This window comes from Hemiscyllium ocellatum, chromosome 3, assembly GCF_020745735.1.
Source record: "Hemiscyllium ocellatum isolate sHemOce1 chromosome 3, sHemOce1.pat.X.cur, whole genome shotgun sequence".
Lineage (NCBI taxonomy): Eukaryota > Metazoa > Chordata > Chondrichthyes > Orectolobiformes > Hemiscylliidae > Hemiscyllium > Hemiscyllium ocellatum.
Genome location: NC_083403.1, coordinates 114,043,945 through 114,063,720, shown reverse-complemented (window position 1 = coordinate 114,063,720; position 19,776 = coordinate 114,043,945). Strand labels below are relative to the sequence as shown.

General features: G+C 37.1%; 1 protein-coding gene across 1 annotated transcript in view; it reads left to right on the top strand.

Moving 5' to 3' along the window:
- Positions 1-19,776, top strand: part of LOC132835936 (CUB and sushi domain-containing protein 1-like) — a 2,426,762-nt gene that overhangs the window by 1,564,670 nt on the left and 842,316 nt on the right. The window contains exon 8 of the mRNA XM_060855058.1: positions 8,773-8,863. Coding sequence (XP_060711041.1) covers positions 8,773-8,863 — 91 coding nt within the window. The remainder of the gene's footprint in view (positions 1-8,772; positions 8,864-19,776) is intronic.

The window sequence follows — 19,776 nt, the reverse complement described above, 5'->3', positions numbered from 1 at the left end:
TCCATCTGTGCTAATATATTACCCGAAACTCTTATGTGTTAACCTAATCTACTCTACATTTACTAGTTCCCTTTTATCCATCTGACCAAGCACATCCTCAAAAGACTCTAATAAAGATGAGTTACCTTGACAGAGAACCTATGATTTGATTTATTTGATCATTAGAATACATTCCACTCTTTGCCCAACTATTAATGTTTGGCTAACTGGCCAATAGTTCTCTGTTATCTCTCCTCTTCCTTTCCTGAATACTGGTGTTGTATTTGCCAACTTCAAAACCACCTGGAACCATTTTAGAATCCATGGAATTTTGGAAAATAAGAATCAGTCCTTCCACTATCTTTGCAACTATCCCTGTCAGAAGCCTAGGGTGTAAACCAACAAGTACCAGGGATTTATATACTTTTAAACTCTTATGTTTCTCTGATTCTTTGTCTCTACTTACATTAGTTCTTTGAAGATCATCATTTTTATTAATTCCCTGATTACCCTCTATTTTTGGTATTTAATTTGACTCTTGTACAATGAAGACATAAGATTTGTTCGATGTCTCTGCCATTTCCTAATCCCCATAATATTTTGTTCCACCTCCAGCAAATGGCTGAATTCAATCTGGAGCTATAATAGCAGGTTATCTTTTGGTAATGGAACAGCGAACAGAGAACAGTACAGCACAGGAACAGGCCCTTCAACCCACCTCGTCTATGGTCTGGATGGTGGGTTTGGGGGAGCGGTGGTGGTCAGTCATGTGTGTGTTAAAGTAAGTCATATGAAACAATAGACATTTTTCCAGAAAACACAAAGGGATTTGATTTTAAACATGTTTGACCACCATACTTACTTTCTAAAGATTAAGCATTAAACGTCAATTCCATTTTCTCAGGTTTTGGTGGATTAATTTTAGTTTGCAGAAAATGACAGAATTCTTTGGGGAAATGTACTTATGAAGTATTAAGCTCTGCATACATTATCTTTTAACTTTACAAATGCATTTATCATTAACACATAATCTGTATGATTTCTGAATTCGAGTGCAGTTGATATTTGCATATGTCATTGTTGATTTTCATCACTCTGGACAGTCATGACATGCATTCATTGCCAAGTCTTTTTTCATTTGTGTACTCATCAAGTTAATCTCAAATGTAAAAAAAAATCTCCTGCTCCAAATGACATTTTGACCCAGAATAAGCTTCTGGGGTTTAGCTTTTACTTCACTGAGGGCATAAGTGGGCAGGAACATTTCCCAGAGTTTTATTTATTGTCTGATTTAAAGAAATGTTATGAAAACATTGTCGAGCCAGAATTGCCATAAACACTGTAATTTTCCCCCTTCTTCAGCTTTGTCTCTCTTCCTTTAAAGGCAGTAGCTCATGATATTGCATGACATCCTGATAATAAAGTACACTTTTTGCATTCCGTCAATATGGCCGTACAAAATCACCATTGGAATCAGATAGAAGGCTAACCTTTTGCATTTTTCGTACTCCCATGGTACTGTTGTGCACAAGATATTTTTGTTTCCACACTTCATGTAATTAGCAGGGCAGAGATTTTTCATGAGATGAGATTTTTCTGGTCTTCACAGGAAGTATTATATTTGTCAACTGAGCAATCACTGACCAAAACATTCATATCATTGTGAATTGGGAAAATCAACAGAGATTAATTGATTGATGATCAGTGGTTTATTTCAAATGAGCTGAAGTATGACAGCAAAGCTTGACAAAATATTTTGGCTGTGCGAGCTTGTAATGAGTTTGCTGAAACATTTTATTTCTAAATGTTTGGTCATATTAGTGTAAAACAATTGAAAGATCAATCTCTGGGTTGCTAGAACAGAAGCATGAAGAAAGGTAGTAATGGGAAGCAATGATTCCCTCCCTTTTATTACTGATATGAACCTAAATGTTCATTGACATCATGAATTAATGAATACTTCAAACCTTCAACAAGATACCAGTTAGTTACTGGTGGAGGGATAAACAGAGCTGTGGTGCCAGAAACCAAGAGGAAATACTGATGACCAACTCCACTTTGTGTCTATGCAAGTGGAGACTTACTTTAGTAGCTTGCTGTAAGAAATGCAACCAACTATATTTTAGAAAGGCCCATGGAAGTATTCTGTACAAGAAAATAAACCAAAATAAACACAGATTCTATTTCTGTCATTTTTTAAAAGATCAGATTACTTCACAAACATGGGTTTCTTGGTAAATTCAATGGACTAATAATCCAAAGGTCCAGGCTAAAGCTCTGGGAACATACATTCAGATTCCACCATCACTGTCGTTGGAGTTTATACTTGATGAATAAATCTTGAATATTAAATCAGTGTCAGTAATCATGCCTTGGAACCCATCTGTTCCAAGTAAGGAATTATGTCATCCTTATCTGGTTTGACCTACATTTGACTCTAAATCCACAATAAAGTGGTTGACTCTGAACTGTTCTTTGAGGTGACCAAGCAAGCCAATCAGTTCTAGGATATTTGTAGATGTCATATGCTTGTCCTTGCCAATGCCATGAAAGAATTCAAACAAATGTGTTGTGACTAATGATACTTTGGCGAGTTTGCGAAGGGAATGAAGTGACAGACATAATTGAACCTGAGGCTACTGGTGCAGGTGTCTGGCATCCAGTCTTGCAAGTGATAGACCTCGACAATGGCAACCTTATAATGCTACCTCCATCATAGAGGCATAATGCATTGCATAGCTAGTGGTACATACCTCAGTGAAGTGCAGCAGATAATAATGTTTTTATGGCACTGGAATCAGGTTGTCTTGACCCACCCTCACGGTAATCTCCATAGCCACCTCTGTCCAAGCTGACTTCATCAGTCGGTTGGCCTCTGATTGGTATCCTTTTTGAAAAGCACTTCTTTCTTGGACAACTTTGTGGGAGGCATCACTGAGCTGCAGTATTTTGTTTTGCTCAGCATTGACAAATCTAGGGCTGGGTATGGGTGATTTTAAGAGGTTAAATGATGCCCCAGGCCCCAGAGAGTAAAGTGTCAACTGGACGACTTCTAAATATAGTGCACAGATACTGGAACCAGAGAGATCACGTGGGGGCTGAACTCCCTGAGCCACTGTGGCGCCCAGAAGTACTACCTGATTTTAGGCTTGAAATCACACTTGGTCTCAAAAAAAAGCAAAACTCTGTCAGAAGCATTGGAGAAGGTGTGGAGACATTTCATGAGGTATATATAGGAAGAGAGGATTGAAAGGCTCTCTTATGAAAAGGCTGAAGCGTGACATAATACTCTGAAACAATGAGAGAATTGTTGGTGTGGGTAGAGAGCATGGTTCTTCTTTTAGGGAAGAGCAGAACAAGAGACCATCAAAATAAAACAGTAACAAAGAAATATTCAGAAGAAACTTCTTTACCCATAGAGTGGTGAGAAAGTGGAATTTGTTGCCACGGGGTCCAATTGAAGCAAATATTGTAGATGCATTTGTGAGCAAGCTAATGAGCATCTGAGGGAGAAAAGGACAGATAGTTGCAACAGTAAGTTAGATGACAAAAGGTCAAAGGAGGCTTCTTATAACTGAGTGTGAACACAGTAGTAGACTTTGATTGGATTAGATTCCCTACAGTGTGGAAACAGGCCCTTCAGCCCAAACCAACCCTCCAAAGATTAACCCACCCAGACCCATTTCCCTCTGACTAATGCACCTAACACAATGGGCAAATTACCATGGGCAATTCACCTGACCTGTACATCTTTGGATTGTGGGAAGAAACCGGAGCACCCGGAGGAAACCCACGCAGACACACGGAGAATGTGCAAACTCCACACAATCGTCCAAGGCTGGAATCAAACCTGGGACCCTGGTGCTGTGAGGCAGCAGTGCTGACCATTGAGCCACTGTGGGCTGGCTGGACTAACTTGTCTTATTCCTGTGCTGCTTCCTGATGAAGGGCTTATGCTCGAAACGTCGAATTCCCTATTCCTGAGATGCTGCCTAACCTGCTGTGCTTTAACCAGCAACACATTTTCAGCTGTGATCTCCAGCATCTACAGACCTCATTTTTTACTGTCTTATTCTTGTGCCATCTACCCCATTTGATCTTATATTTTTGTATCTTATAAGAAATGATGCATTGCAAGAGGAAGTATCACCTCTACACTCCATTTGCATGTTATTGCAAATTGTGTGCTCAAATCCCAGAATGGGGCTGGACCTTATGGTTTGATTCCAAAGTGAGTATCAGAAACTAAGCCAGGTTTGAATTTAGATTTGTGAAAAAGTATGGTAAAGTTGCAGAAACAAGACTATGGGTGAGTTAACACAGTTCATTGCCAACCTGAATTACTCCTATAAATCTTCACTATGTAATGATCCATTAAATTTATTTCCTATTCTTATGTAACTGTTGCTTTCCAGAAAGCTGTTAACAGCAGTTTACTAAATACTGAAGTAATTTGTGCACAAGTAATTTAAATCTGACCTGCAAATGATTGCTTCCTGAATGGCCGATATAAATATGCCTGCATCTATATTGTACTTAATCGATTGCCAGTGACCTAAGAGGTGTTAGAAAATCCCACGCTGATGTGTCGTCACAATACAGAGTCCATGACAGATGTCCTTCCATTTTACTCACTTTTGTGAAGTTCAAAAAGAATAAACTACTGTTTCATTTGGAGTGCTTCAGTGATACCTGAAGAAATGCATTTTTACATGTAATTTATATAATTGATCAACACAATTTCTATTTGAATTCAGAATTTTGATGGACCTTTGGATCTGTGTAGGTGCTATGTACGGAGAGAGATTTATTTTACCGCATTCAATTAAAATAATTTTAAAGTGGTTTCTTGCTTTAATTACAGTAGCCACCAAGGCTTTTATTTTATCTCTTTAAACTGTGTTACATCTTGAAGCGGATGTCAGAGTTCAAATGAGTACAATTAAGTTTTGTTCACACTGCTTTTCACATATTGCTTAACCTTAAAGAATGTTTGTTTTTTTTGTATGATGTATATAGGCATCTATATATAATAGAGGTCCACATAGCTCAGAGGTTCAACCACTATAGAACAACATGGAGGACCATCAATATAAGTTCAGATCTCCACTGTATTTGCTTTATTACCCCCTTAAGGTTTAGTTGTGGAAGGAATTCATTGACCTCGGATTCCAATTCCAATATGTAGTTTGGATTTCTGGATTGCATTCTCTGCTACAGTGTAACTTATTTATTGTTTGATTTTCAATCTAGCCCTTAACCTGTATTTTAAAACACTTCTCAGACACACCGTGAACATGGTGTTGTCATGCCTATTCCCAAAACATTTAAAATTAATTCTGCGTTGATGTGTATCAATGATATTTATTATTAACACCTTTCTTTTGATAGATTGTGTGATACAACGCCATTATATTCAGTTCCAGAATCATCCTTATTCTGCATATTTTCCACATTGAATCATCAAGATAATTTCTTTTTAATTTCTGAACCTTACACTTGTAGTGAATTTGAAGCTAAAGATTTCTTTACTAAGGATTTGGATGGTCTTAATCCTCAGAGCATGAAATAAGATCCCATCTGCATTTGCATTAATTGTTATACTGATCATCTTATTCAGAGGAGCTTATTTGCTGTAGGAAATGCTCATTCAGATTATGTTGTGGAGAGGAAAACAGTTTTAAATCTGCACATACACATTTGTATAAGGATTGTATAATTTCAGTTCTGAGTTGGGTAAAAAGTGGATATCTCTGTACCGTTTTATAGACAAAAATTGGAGGCCATTCTGGAAAATAGTAGTCTGTATCTCAGGGTGCCTGAAAGATGTCCAATCCAATACTGAGTCAAGTTATTTAGAGTCATAGCATCATAGAGATGCACAGCACGGAAAGAGACCCTTCCGTCCAACTCGTTCATGCCAATCAGATATCCTCAGTTAATCTTGTCCCATTTGCCAGCATTTGGCCCATATCCCTCTAAATCTTTCCTATTCATTTACCCATCCAGATGCCGATTAAATGTTGTTATTGTGCCACTTCCTCTGGCAGCTCAATCCATATACATACTACCCTTTGGGTGAAAACGTTGCCTGTTAGCTCCCTTTTATATCTTTCCGCTCTCACCCTAAACCTATTCCCACCAGTTCTGGACTCGCCCAAGCCAGGGAAAACACATTGTCTATTTACCCTATCCATGCCCCTCATGATTTTATAAACTTCTATAAGGTCACCCCTCAGCCTCCGATGCTGCCGGGAAAACAGCCAAGCCTATTCAGCCTCTCCTATAGCTTAAACCAGGTAGCAGGTACTTTGCTTTATCCATGAGGTAACAAATGCCTACGGTAGGCCTTTTGCTTCTCTGCTTGACTCATTTCCAAACTGCGCTACTATAAAGCAAGAGCTGTGCCTGCTCCACCAGATTTATAAGCAGCCCAGCAATGACTTCAACCAAAATATACAGCCTTAAAAAAGGGAAACTTTATTATGAGGCCATAAAGAGCACAAATACTCTTGATCTTGCACTTGACCACATTTTATCTACTTCCTGACTGTCGAGGATTTGCCTTTCAGATGTGAATGAGGCAAGAGAGACTTTAAAAATGGAGAGTGGACAAGCTGCCTTTGAATGTACTAAACACAAATAATGAAAAGAGTCTTAAGTTCAGGCCAGTAGTTCAGTCAGGGTGCGTTCTATCTATGTAACACTGTCAGTAAACAATTTCTCAGCCTGGCTGTGTATACTGTATGGCAATTACTTTCCACAGTGTGTGCAAAAATGTAAACATTGAACTGGTATTTGAGCAAAATCATTTTTGAATTATAAATCTAAAGTGATTATATTATCCAAATAAAAACTTATTCTAAAAAAAAAGGCTCTTCATACATGGAATTATCTCCCTGGTGACTTTCTATTCTGAGCCAAATCCATTGAGAGAGTTTTCCTCTAAATCCTACAGGAACGAAAAGCTTGGGTTTATAGGAACCTTTATGACTCGACGTGATGGATTTTCTTACAGCATTAAAAAAAATTCAAATCTGGTCATCGTTGCCTTAGAATGCCTATCTGTCAAGGACCTATCAGTGCCAGTGGACAATTTGCAACACCATATCACGACAATGCCTGAGGCTTCTTTTGTCTTGCAACTGTTCCATTCCTGGAACAGCCATTTCTCTAAGTGAAATCAGCTAAGATCAACATGTTTGTCAGTTGCAACCTAAAAAGAAAGCGTCATTTTTTTTCCCAAATGCCAATGCAATTAAGATAATTATACTTCGTAAGCACATTTATTTACAACATTAGAAGCTCCGGCATCAAAGCTTTAAATCCTATCAACTTGTGTAACATGATAAAGTCTTGTAGTCTTTGCATTCTTTTTTTTATTCTATACCTACATTTGGTCTACATAACAAAAAGAAAGCTTTCACAAATAGTACAGTTTAGCATGACATGTATGATTTATTCAGGAAAATGTCATTCAATGATATGGGCCATTCAGCTGTCCTGTGAAGGGAGTTGAGCAATGCCATGTTTACAGCACATGTTTGTTTCAATCTAATGCAATGCATAGTATTTGTGGCACAGATCAAAACTGACCAAGATCATATTATCAGGACAGGAAAAAATTCTGACTGAAGGCAGCAAGTTTCTGTAGTGTTGCTGGAATTCAGTTCAGACCTCCATGCTTGGCCTAGTTTGGAAATAAATCTACAGCAGGTCAGGCAGCATCCAAGGAACAGGAAATTCGATGTTTCGGGCCGGAGCCCTTCATCAGGAATGATGAAGAGCTCCGGCCCGAAACGTCGAATTTCCTGTTCCTTGGATGCTGCCTGACCTGCTGTGCCTTAACCAGCAACACATTTTCAGCTCTGATCTCCAGCATCTGCAGACCTCACTTTTTACTGGAAATAAATCTAGCAAAGAAACAAAGTCCAGTTATTGAGCTGGTTCAATTGATTTCATTTGGGGCAGAGAGAATGTGACCATACAATCTGCCCATTGCAAACTCATAAGACAAAGTGAGCTCAAATTCCTATTCTGGGTCACTGTTCTTGTTGCTCCAAGCTAGACAGTGCTTTCCTGGGGATCTCAGATGAGAACAGAGTTGTGTTCAGCTCCAATGTTTAGTATGATCTAATCATGGGTCCTCAACACTTAGTCTCTAGCTCTGAGTCAAACCCAAATCTCTCCTGTGTTGTTCTGGATTGTCCACCCATTGACAGGCAGAAGTTAAATGAGGCTTGTGGTCTAAAATAGCGCATTCTGCAACAGTAGATGAGTCTATAACTTCCTACGCTATTCACCTGTTCTGAGATTGAAATTGGGATCAACATCTTTAAGGACAGGAGATGTTCTGATGTTATGCTGTATCATTTTAACATTAGCACAATAAGGAAACAAAGTTGAATGTGTTTTTCTATTTCAGTGCTTCCTGAACAGCACAATCAGTGTGATTTGGATTAAATGGCTAAATGTAACGCTGTGAACTGATTGTCAATCTCACAGACATTTCACACTTTAGGACAACAGTAATGGACATATTACTTTCTGAGCAATCTGGAAGAAATGCGCATGAATTGTTGCCTGACCCTTTGTGATCTCACATTAGTTATTATGGGATTCAATGAGTTTTAATGATGTAATATTAGTGTTGGATATTTTTGAGTAATTCAAAGAAAAAAGGAATTTTAGTTTGAGATAATATTTCAAATGAAATTGAAAGATTTTTTTTTAGATCATCTGTAATGGAAGTATGACCTGATGATGTAGACTGTCATTTTCTCTGTGTTACAGTAAGTCAAGGTGGAGTTGCTCTGGTGCCAGCTGACATGTGTCCTGATCCAGGAGTACCAGAAAATGGCAAAAGAACAGGGTCTGATTATAGGTAAGCACAATTTTGTTCCTTGCACAGAGGAGGTGCTGGAGAAAGAAAAATGTCATTAGTAAGAGTATTTATGTACAGTATTTGCCTTCATTTGTCATCTGCTGCACGCTGATTATGTTTGTCAATATATTGAAGGGGACCGACATCAAATTGTGCTGTTAGACATGTGATGGCTCTAAACTGCAAGAATGGAAAGTTGAAGAGGCTAGAATTTATACAGCAATGGCTAGCTAACTGTTATTTGCTGAAATGTCACAATAGCTTATGATGCTAGCTTGTGACGTTTTAGTTACAAACCAATTCTTGTGTTAATACACATACAGGGTCTTTGATACTGTCACTTCAACACACATCATCACTAAATATATATTAACGCTTATTTTGCCTTTACCTTCTGCTAATTCTAAATCCCAACTTATGTTAGGAAATTGAGTTAAACCACTCGTGAATGTTTTTATTCAAAGGAATGAAAGAATGAGTCTGGTGGAAAGATTATTTCTAAATGGCAGGAGTAAAAATTTAGCAGTCTGTTAAATGGCTAAACTCTCACTGTGATTGAATTCAAGTGTTTGAATTCAGAGAAGCATTGACATTCTGCTAAATACATGATAACCAGAAACATAGACAGAGAGGTCTTTTTACAAATTGGAAGCACCACTAGCTCGAGTTTGAAGTTCAGAGTTCATGTCCTTATTTAGGACTTGATGGATATAGTATGTGTGCAATAATAAGCCAAACACATTGATTATCAATCTCTAAACCTCTTTGAGGTAACAGCACAGGATCTTTCTATTCAGCCAAAACAATGTGGCAGCTGCACGTCAAAAATACAACAACTTTAACAGACTCCTTATCAAGGATCCTGCTATGAACAAATGTCAGAAAGATTATCATATGCATTGTAGCTACTATATTGCTGGAACCATATTTGTTTCCTGGTGGTCTCTGTTGTGGAGAGATGTCAAAGAGGAGTCTAGTGCCCTTTGTCCAGCCACACAAGTCAATCTTCATTCAGAACTCTTTAAATCGCAGCGTAGGAGAGGTCCTTGGAAATGGTTTCCATGGGACACTGTATTCCACATTACTGTAATTGCATGCAACATTGATGTCATTGTTAGCCACATCCCCCAATCTATACATCCAATCCTATATCAGTTACGATCAATGATAGACAACAACAAGGGCAGCCCGAGGTCCTTCCCATTATTTCATGATGTTTACTAAACACCTTTATTGCTGGTCATTGGGGAACTGGTAATGTATTTTATTCAATAACATTCCAATACTAATGGGGATGCTGTTTCTCAGACACTTGCCAGCTACATCACGTGAATCGCCAAAAAACTGGACATTTGCTTATCACTAATTTTTATCACTATTATCACCAGCATTTTCAAATTCTGTTATGCAATATATATCCTCTACTAATCTTATTACAGAAGATATAAAAAGATGTTAACTTCCATCAATTATTATAAAATAACAGTTCCAATACAAAATCAGTTCTATGTGAAGTTACGCAGTTTCATCTAATGTTATGATTCACATTGGGGGGCGGCTTCTCTCTCTTGACGTTGAGAGATCAAATGAACAGAATCTCTCTACCTTGTAGATGCAGCCACAATTCCTTGTAATTGCACACTGTAAGTTGGCTTAAAACAGAAATTTGATACTTAGATGAGCCTGACTATCTCTATTCTAAATAGTTGTTGGACTGAAGGGTCTGTTTCTGTGCTGTATGGCTTTATGTAAAAACTATTTTCTTTACTTAATAAGACAATATCTATTTGAATTCCCCTGATCAGGGAGCAACTCAAACATTTTCACAGCTTTACCAAGTCATTCAAGAAAATAGTTTGGATTCAACATGATCTCATCCTTTCTGATAATTTGTGTTTATATTTATCGAGTCTGCATGCTAAGCTGTAAAGCAGCAATTGTTTATTTTCCTGAAGTCACACTGACCATGTTTTGCAATTTCTTTATGCCCCCATCACATGAACTGTCTCCTGATGTTCTGTTTGAGACTATCTGTTTACACCATTTGTCGCTTCATCTCCCATGCTAATGAAGTGGACCTCTCTTTACTGTCAAAGGTTGACTGCTCATAGGGATTCAACTAAATCCTTTCATGCTAGTTTGTAGGTTTCATTTCTAATTTACAGTTACCTAAAAATTTAGGAATACTGTGGGATCAGAGTTTTCTTTCTACCTTTTACTAAATAACAAACTTGGGATAGTGATTATTACTCAGGTGCCTGTTATCTAGGTTTTTCAAAGGATGCTCTTTATCAAGAAATGCTTGTGTGATTGAACCTCCCTATCAACAGAAATCTAATGAAAATCCCTGATGTCTAATATAGTAAAAACTAAAGCTACTACTGTTATTGCACAAAAGTATATATGTGTTAATTGTTTGTATAATTTACAACTACCTGAAAATGTTTTAACTAGGTGGGTCAAGTCTGTCCTTCTACTCAGTACTAAATAGGAACATTTACATTAGTTTGCCAAGAAAAAGCCTTTCACTTGTGCTTCCCTTATCAGGGATGCCTTACTGTCAACACGCCCCCGTCTTCTCTCACCAAGACCTTTCATTATCTTAACTGGTGACTCGGTACAGAGGCCATAAGTCAGGCTGTGAAAGTCTGCTGTTTGTAACTGCCAATCCCTTTTTGGCCCTATTATATCAACTAAAACGCTCTGGGCTGCTATTTTAAGTCAATTTTAGTCAAGGGCAGCTGCAACAGTCTCTATTCAGGATCTGTGATGAGAGCTTCGAAATCTGACAGATCCTGTAATATTGTGTGACACCTCATTAAGCTTTGGGGCTTTTGAATGCACAGTTGCATTATGAAGTTGCTTAAGACAGTCTGAAATAGAAAAAAAATGTTTAGCTCAATTTTCCTTTTTGAACGTGCAAAGTCTTGATTTCTTATTCCACATAATAGTGCTAAATTGTATTCTAAATGAGGTCAGAAGCATTTTCTGATCAATACCTATCAAAAATGATTCATAATGTCAAAGCACTTAATTACAGAACCAAATGATAACGGATCACTAGGTTTATAACAAGCTTTACATTTCAACTGAAGACCACAAGAAAGTGATACAGAGCCAAATGACCCTGCATAAATTCCCTAAAAGACTTAACAATGGAGCTTTGAAACCTATAATTCAATCAAGTCCGAGGCAACAAAACCAACAGTCAAGCATTAATTATAGAAATAATTGGTATTAAAATTCTATTACAATGAAGTTCATTCAGAACAAATTTGACTCCTGAACACTTTTAAGATAGCAACTTTGGCACACAAGTGCCAGAGTTCCAGATTCTTGATTTTATGACTGATGTGGACTACTTGGTCTTAAACAGATACATGACCAATCAGATCATCAAATGCTTCCCCTAGCAAATCTAAGTTACTAACTGTTTCATGTTTAAATTTGTGGGTGTAGAAGGTAGAAGCTGATCTTCTCCAATCTCTGACCCCACCCAATTATTTAATGAATAAGGATTTGGAAAGTTTCACTGAATCGTGTTTGCAGGATTATAAGAGAGCTGACTTAAGCTGCAGAACTCATTGGAAATAATGGTCTCGTGGATCAAACATCACAACTTGAATCCCCTTAGCTTAGAGTTTGCCATTAACATGATATTGACAGTGCCATCAATGCTACACTGAGCTGATCACATCTTTGGAAATCCATACATGATGCAAGGTAATGTGAAAATCCAGAGCTTTTCATGAATAATTTTACCATCACCAAGAATGCTGCTTCAAGATTAATCGTAGTGCAATCCCCAGAAAGTTAGTGATTGATAAAAACTGCCACTTTTATACTAGAAATGTTATGCCCAATAGGTGTAACTAGCTTTTAATTGAGTGTTAGCTATATGATTACTGCTTAAGAAAAACCGAACTGATGTTGATATTTACATTATTTCTAATTAATATCTGTACAATGTCAAATTTCTCCAATCAGACACTTTCTACATTTCTTTAAAATAACTTTGTTCAGGATTTATCTATCATTATCACAGTTTTGCTCTTAGTACACTCATAACATTCATTTTACTATTTAAAACTAAAATACATGCAAAATGCAGGTATGCTTTTAACCAGTGAGTTTGCTATTAGTGCATAATTAATTATAATTGGTTGTACACCTTACTCATTAATGTGACTGCTGTGGCACTGTTGTGACATCTCCAGCCCTTGGTGACAGATGAGAAATACTCTTGGATGAGGAAGATTTTTTAAAAAGATTCATTTATTTATTTAAAATCAACTTCCATGCCTGCCAAGGAAAGAAGTTGTCAGTTAAACAATCTTTCTAAATGAAAAATAGCAACAAAAAATTGAAAATACACTAAAATGGTGCACTGAATATTAAATTAAAGTCTTTACGCTCACAAAAAATTATGGAAGTGGCATGCTGTAGGAGGAAGATCTTATGCTCGAAACGTCAACTGTCCTGCTCCTCGGATGCTCCCCAAGTGGCTGTGCTTTTCCAGCACCACTCTTTTTGATGCTGTAGGAGGAGGCCATTCAGCCCATTATGATAACACTAGCTTTCCAAATGAGCATCATGTCTTGTGCCATTCTCCTCCCTTTCCCATATAACCTTGTACACTGTTTCTTTCGAAATAACCATCAATACTCTCTTGAATTCATCAATTGAATGTACTTCCACAATATTTCCAGGCAGTGCATTCCAGACTCAAATCACATGAAAATTGAAAAATATTCACTTATTTTACAAACTGCTTGAAGTTTGTGCCTCCTTCTTCTTGACCATCTTGGAAGTGGGAACAGTTTTTCCCTATCTAATCTATCCAGCTCCACAAGTCATGATTCCTCTGTGGAGGCCAACCAGATTCCAGACTAGTGTGGATGATCCAGCTGCTCAGTCAGGGAAGAAGTGGTTTAGAAGATCAAGAGTGACAGAGGGTTGATTAGTGAAGTGAGTAGAAGATACTTTTCCAGACTTTGAGGTGACACTGGGGTGGTATATTGCCTCCCAGATGTTTTCCCTGAGAGAAAGTGAGATGGGTCATTATATCTTATTACTTTTTAGTAGTGGAAAGGAAATTAAAGACTGTATCAAACAAATATTCTTTCAGAGTAGACAGCATGCACATGAAAAAGATCAATTTTCATAATACAGAACAGTGGGCAAGTTGTAGCCTTAGTAAATGGGGTTTGTTGCCCTACAGCATTTGTGTAAATACATCAGGCTTTGAAAAGGAAACATTGTGACTGTGCAGTGCCACAAGAGTACTGAAGAAGTACCTTTGCACTAAAGAGTAGCAAATGAGATGTCAATGTGATGATGCAAAATGTGGGTTTTATATGTATACTTTTTAAATGACATTTGGGCTGGGTTTGGATCTGGTATTTGAGATAACTGATATAACTGAGTAATAACTGATGTGTTTGACTGTGTGTCTGAAATTCATGGTTAACTTAAAAAAAGTTTATAAGCCTGGCAATGGAGTTGATAGAATTGAGCACAAATTGCCTTTGATTTATGTTAGATTGTTTGTGTCCCATCTTGATTAATAATAATGCCTCAAAGGTTTTCTGGAAAGTTCTGGTATCTGAGTATATTTTAGATAAGCCTATTGGAAATGCCGATAACTCAGACACATTTAGCTTCATTTTTAACTTTGAGTGGTGTTTTTAGTCCAGTGAAAATCTTGGAACAGGATGCTGTTGAAGCATTGTTCCTGAGAAGAGCAAGCTTTAGTGAGTGAATTCCTTAGAATCATGATTTGGAGATGCAGGTGTTGGACTGGGGTGTACAAAGTTTAAAATCATATAACACCAAGTTCTAGTCCAACAGGTTTAATTGGAAGCACACTAGCTTCAGAGCGCCGCTCCTTCCTGATCACAACCATCTGATGAAGGAGCGGCGCTCCGAAAGCTAGTGTGCTTCCAATTAAACCTGGTGGACTATAACCTGGTGTTGTGTGATTTTTAACTCTTAGAATCAGGAATTAATGTTGGTTCTAGACCGGGTGAAGAACTGGCAGTGGTTGGTTAAACTGAATTCAGAGAAGCTCCAATGTATGAGAGCCCCATGAAGCTATTGCAGACCTAATTTTAACATTTGAAGTCCAAGTGACTTAAACCTAAAGAAGTGTCAGATAGAGGAATACTGCTCTGAATGTTATATGAGTGGTGTTGTGATTTTAAGAACAGAAAAATTATGTTTTGGACACTGCACAACATCTGTTTTGTTTTTCTTTGAGGAAAGAAAAATCATTGGGATTATACTTTTGTTGCTTGTTGCAAACCTTTGAAATTGTATTATTTGTAGAAGGTTTGGATTTTTCTATTTTATCTTTGATCTTTTTGTAATAAGTTTCTATTTTACGTTTGAAGCAAAATTTGCAACTTTGTATGGTTATGTAATATTTATATACCATTGTTATTTTATTGGTGACAACATAAACTGTTGGAAATGCAATTTAGGAAGTATATGTGAAAATAAAACAACAATAATGATTCAGGTTGAAGATAAGTAACCTAGGTGGATTAAGAACTAGCTTGATCAAAGGAAAGCATATTTCCCTACACAGTTACCAAGCTAACGAAGATATCTGAGCCCCTACCTGAGCTCTACAATCTCTCCATTTACTGATCTTGAGTAAATATTGAGGCATTGTGATTGATCTTGTCAGAGACATTGTTGTGGCAGAAGTAAACGGGCATTTTTTGGGGGAGAAACATAGGAATAGAGGACACAGATAAACACTTAGAGGTTATCCAAAACCTTTCATCCCCATTGGAGGATTACAGCCGAATCAATATCTAGGTACAAAGAACGAATATTCTTTTATTTTCAAAATAATCAGGCAATAGAAATCATAATCTCAAGACATGTTTTCAGTGGACATAGATATTAGCACAAAATAATCAGGATGCCTTATTTGCCTCTCATTGTCTCAGCTATTTATTTCAACATTATGACATTTGTAAATTCCTTGTGATTATATCAATGCAAAAATATAAGTCTTATTATGTTATTATTCCATTCTCACTTGTTTTGTTAAGAGTAATGTGTATATTATCATATGATGTGGAGGTGCCGGTATTGGAGTGGAGTGGACAAAGTTAAAAATCACACAATACCAAGTTATAGTCCAACAGGTGTATTTGAAAGTACAAGCTTTCGGAGCACTGCCCCTTTGTCAGGTAACTAGTGGGGCAGGATCATAGGACGCAGAATTTATAGTAAAAGATCTAAGTGTCATACAACTGATGTGATGTATTGAACAAACGTAGAGTGCTGTTAAGTCTTTAATCACTTAGAATGGGTTGCAGGTTTTGATTGATATGTAAATCCCCAAACTTCCTCAAGTCACTGTCCTGTGATAATTTAAGGTTTCGTCAGTATAAAAAAAGATGATATCTCAGCTCAGACTATGCAGCTCAAGACCTTGGTTCACATGTTGTCTTTATTAAGCGGGATGATGATTTAACAGGAAATAATATTTCAGATTGAAATCATTGTATGAGATGCACACATAACTTTGATAGATTCAAATAACCTCCCGTTGTTGCTAAAATTATAATTAACAATATTACGAGCATAATTCAAGGATGAAGGCAGATCCAGCAAATCAATTACCCAATTTTTACAACATGTATTCAAAATCAACATCACAAATCTTGCAGTGAAAACATTTTAATAAACTTTTTTTCAAAAATTAAACTTTGACAGGATAAGGAATTAGCAATCATTATAGCTTATTTACAATTATTATTCATTTTCTATTTATCATGTTAATTGCACCAATCAATCTAATTAGGTTGTCACAAAAGGTAATAGGCAAAGGAAAGATGATGAGCCTCCTCTTTGGTTTGGTATTGTAACTGGAGCTATTGATGACTTTGCTTTTTTTCTTTGGCACTGCAATATGCCTATAATCTGTGAGGTACTACTTAATCTGTAATCTTATATGCCTATAATCTGTGAGGTACTACTTAGTATTGTCATTAGCTCAAGGATTTTGTCAGTTTGTTTAGTGAGCCACTTTAAATTGTCAAACCATTTTTTGTCATTAACTCGGGCTGGAACATTAATTCAAACTCCTACATTCAGTTAACTCCTCCAAATTCTAAATCATTAAAGAGCTTTATGACTATTTAAATTATTTTTCAAGAAGAATAAAATCTCTTCACTCAGGTCAATGTTTTGTATTCAGTCCTTTGTTATGTGCACAGGTGATTTTGAACTATTAGCTTTGACCTTCAATAAAGGACAATTACCATTGTATTAGTTAGGGGATCACAGGCACAAGTTAGAGGCGCTGGTTGATTTGTGGGGCAAAGTCAGTTCAGGTTGGAAAGACATTTGCAATGGGTTAATCAGGTGTGGCCATGAGATTGTGTTGGGGGTTTTGAAGTGCGGAGGGTGTGGGGCTTCAATGAGTTCAGTGTGAGCAATGGGGTCCATCATGTTATTAACCAGGAGTCGGATTTTTCCATTGAATATTCCCTGAGTAAATATCCAGGATTAGCACATTGGAACCATTTGAATTCTTTGACTTCAGCTTTTATAGAGGGTCATGGGAGATTGCTCAATCACAAGTGGAAACTTTCTGAGTAATTCCCTAGTTTGGTATCACTGAAGCCCCTGACAAAAACCCACTGCTGCCTGATTAGGGATCCAAGGCTAATGAAGTGTTAACAATCCTTTTCCATGCAGTTGAAATGCAATAGATACTTTAATTGTACAAAGTCATTGCCAGACCCCATCTGAAGTACATCATTCAGTTTTTGGCAATGCATCTCAGCAAAGGAGTCTTTCCTACAAAAGGACTGCTATGCAACCTTAAAAGAGCCATTAAAGGTTGAATAAACTTGCTGCATTTCCTTGAGTTGGGAAGGCTACATAGGAGTGCAAATACAAAAGAATTTGTCAGCGGAGCTTTGGATAGAGTATTATCTTGGGTTGTGATGGTGTTGATGTTTGTAGAGGTTGGGGAATGGTATCCAGAAAAAGGTAGCAAAGGTTTCAAAATGAAGCAATGAATTAAGATATGAGCAAACCCTTTTTCATGCAGAGGTTAATGGAAATTGGAACCCTGCTCAGGTGTTATCCAGGCATTGAATCAAATGAAATGTTCAGGGCTAGGATTGGTACATTTTTGTTACGCAAGGGTCTTGTGGAATATGGAGAAAATGATATTATGGTCTAGATCAGTCATGATTTTGTAGAATTCTGGAATAGACTCAAGGAACATATTCCTGAGCCGTTTGGTTTTGAGGGTTTGACTGAGAATTGCGAGCAGAAACAATAGCAATAGAGCAATAATGTTGCAAACTGTATGTGGCAGTGATAGACCTTGGACTTGGCCATCATGCTTTGGCCAGTGATTTAGTTTCCAGATCATTAAGTTGTTTCCAGTTCTTTTGTGTGGGATGTGGAGGGCACAGCCTTTTGGATGCTGTTGTAACATATATATGAGCCATAATAAGTGTGTGATACCTGTATTGTGTCTTAGGTTATCTTTACTAACTCACTCACCAGCTCACTATATTCATTTACACTGGGTTCCTGTTTATTTATTCATAAACCTTTACTGACTCGTTGTTTATGAATATACAGTTTCAGTCATTCATTCACAGAAATGAATAGCATATTTTACTATTACAATATAGACTAAAATTAAAACATCTCTATCAACCCTTTTACCTTAAACCCTTATCTGACCTATTTTTACATCAAAAACTACCTCTGATTAGGTTTCAATATTGTAAACAATATCACCCCCCATCAAGTCTCCATAAAGCGTGATAATATTAATCACACCTTGCCAACCATATCTTGGACTTGAACAGATTACAGAACAACAAACAGTTTCCCTAATTAGTATGTACTTGTTGAATACCTTTTAACTGGGCTGTTATTCCTATAAGAAACTAACTGTCAAAACAGTGCTTATGTGATGACTTGGAAATGTCGGTGTTGGACTGGGGTGTCCAAACTTAAAAATCACACAACATCAGGTTATCGTCCACAACCACAACCACTTGATGAAGGAGTGCTTCCAAAACTAATGCTTCCAATTAAACCTGTTGGGCTATAACTGGTGCTGTGTGATTTTTAAATTTGTGCTTATTTGAAATCGTATGAATGAATGAATGAAACTCATACCGGCAAATAGTAAACAAATCTCACAACTGAGCTCACTAATCAGTTTAATATCCTTTATTATTTTATTAAGTAAAGGTACAATGTCTATCTTATTTAGAGCAGATTGGCCTAGTATATTTTGACTAACATTTGCTAACTTAAAAGACAAAATGGCTATCACCTCTTAATTATGCAAGCAGATCGGACAGACCCTCTTAATCCCATCAGAAGTAGCAGCCAGCACTTTGCACATGTTTTAACCCAGCTCCTATCTCCTAGGACAGAAGCCGTTGTGTGCTATAGATTAAACAATGTAGCATCATAGTAATGGAATTTTAATATATGTAAGAACTGTTATGAAAGGCTATTATAAGAACTGTATTTCAGGATTCCATAGCCGCCTCGAATCTGTGCTATTGTGGTTGTTCAATAAAGAGGCTATTTTCACCACTCACTGATTTCGTTCATTATTTGAACAATCCCATATGAGGTAAGAGTGAAGAGCTGTTGGAGAATAGCTGTAACCTGGCTTCAAAAGAAGAAGAAATGAAGAGAACTTGTGCAGTCCTTAAGGGAGGTGCTGAGCCTATTAAAGACAATAATCTCACCAACTGTGACTTTGTAGTACTAAGATATGATGCCTTTTGTCATCATCATTTCTGTTACCTTTTCTCTGTAGTTTAACAGATTAGACCCTCTGGCACTAATAAGGGAACCACAATAGAAAACATTTTTATTTACTCCATTGAGGGCAGATCACA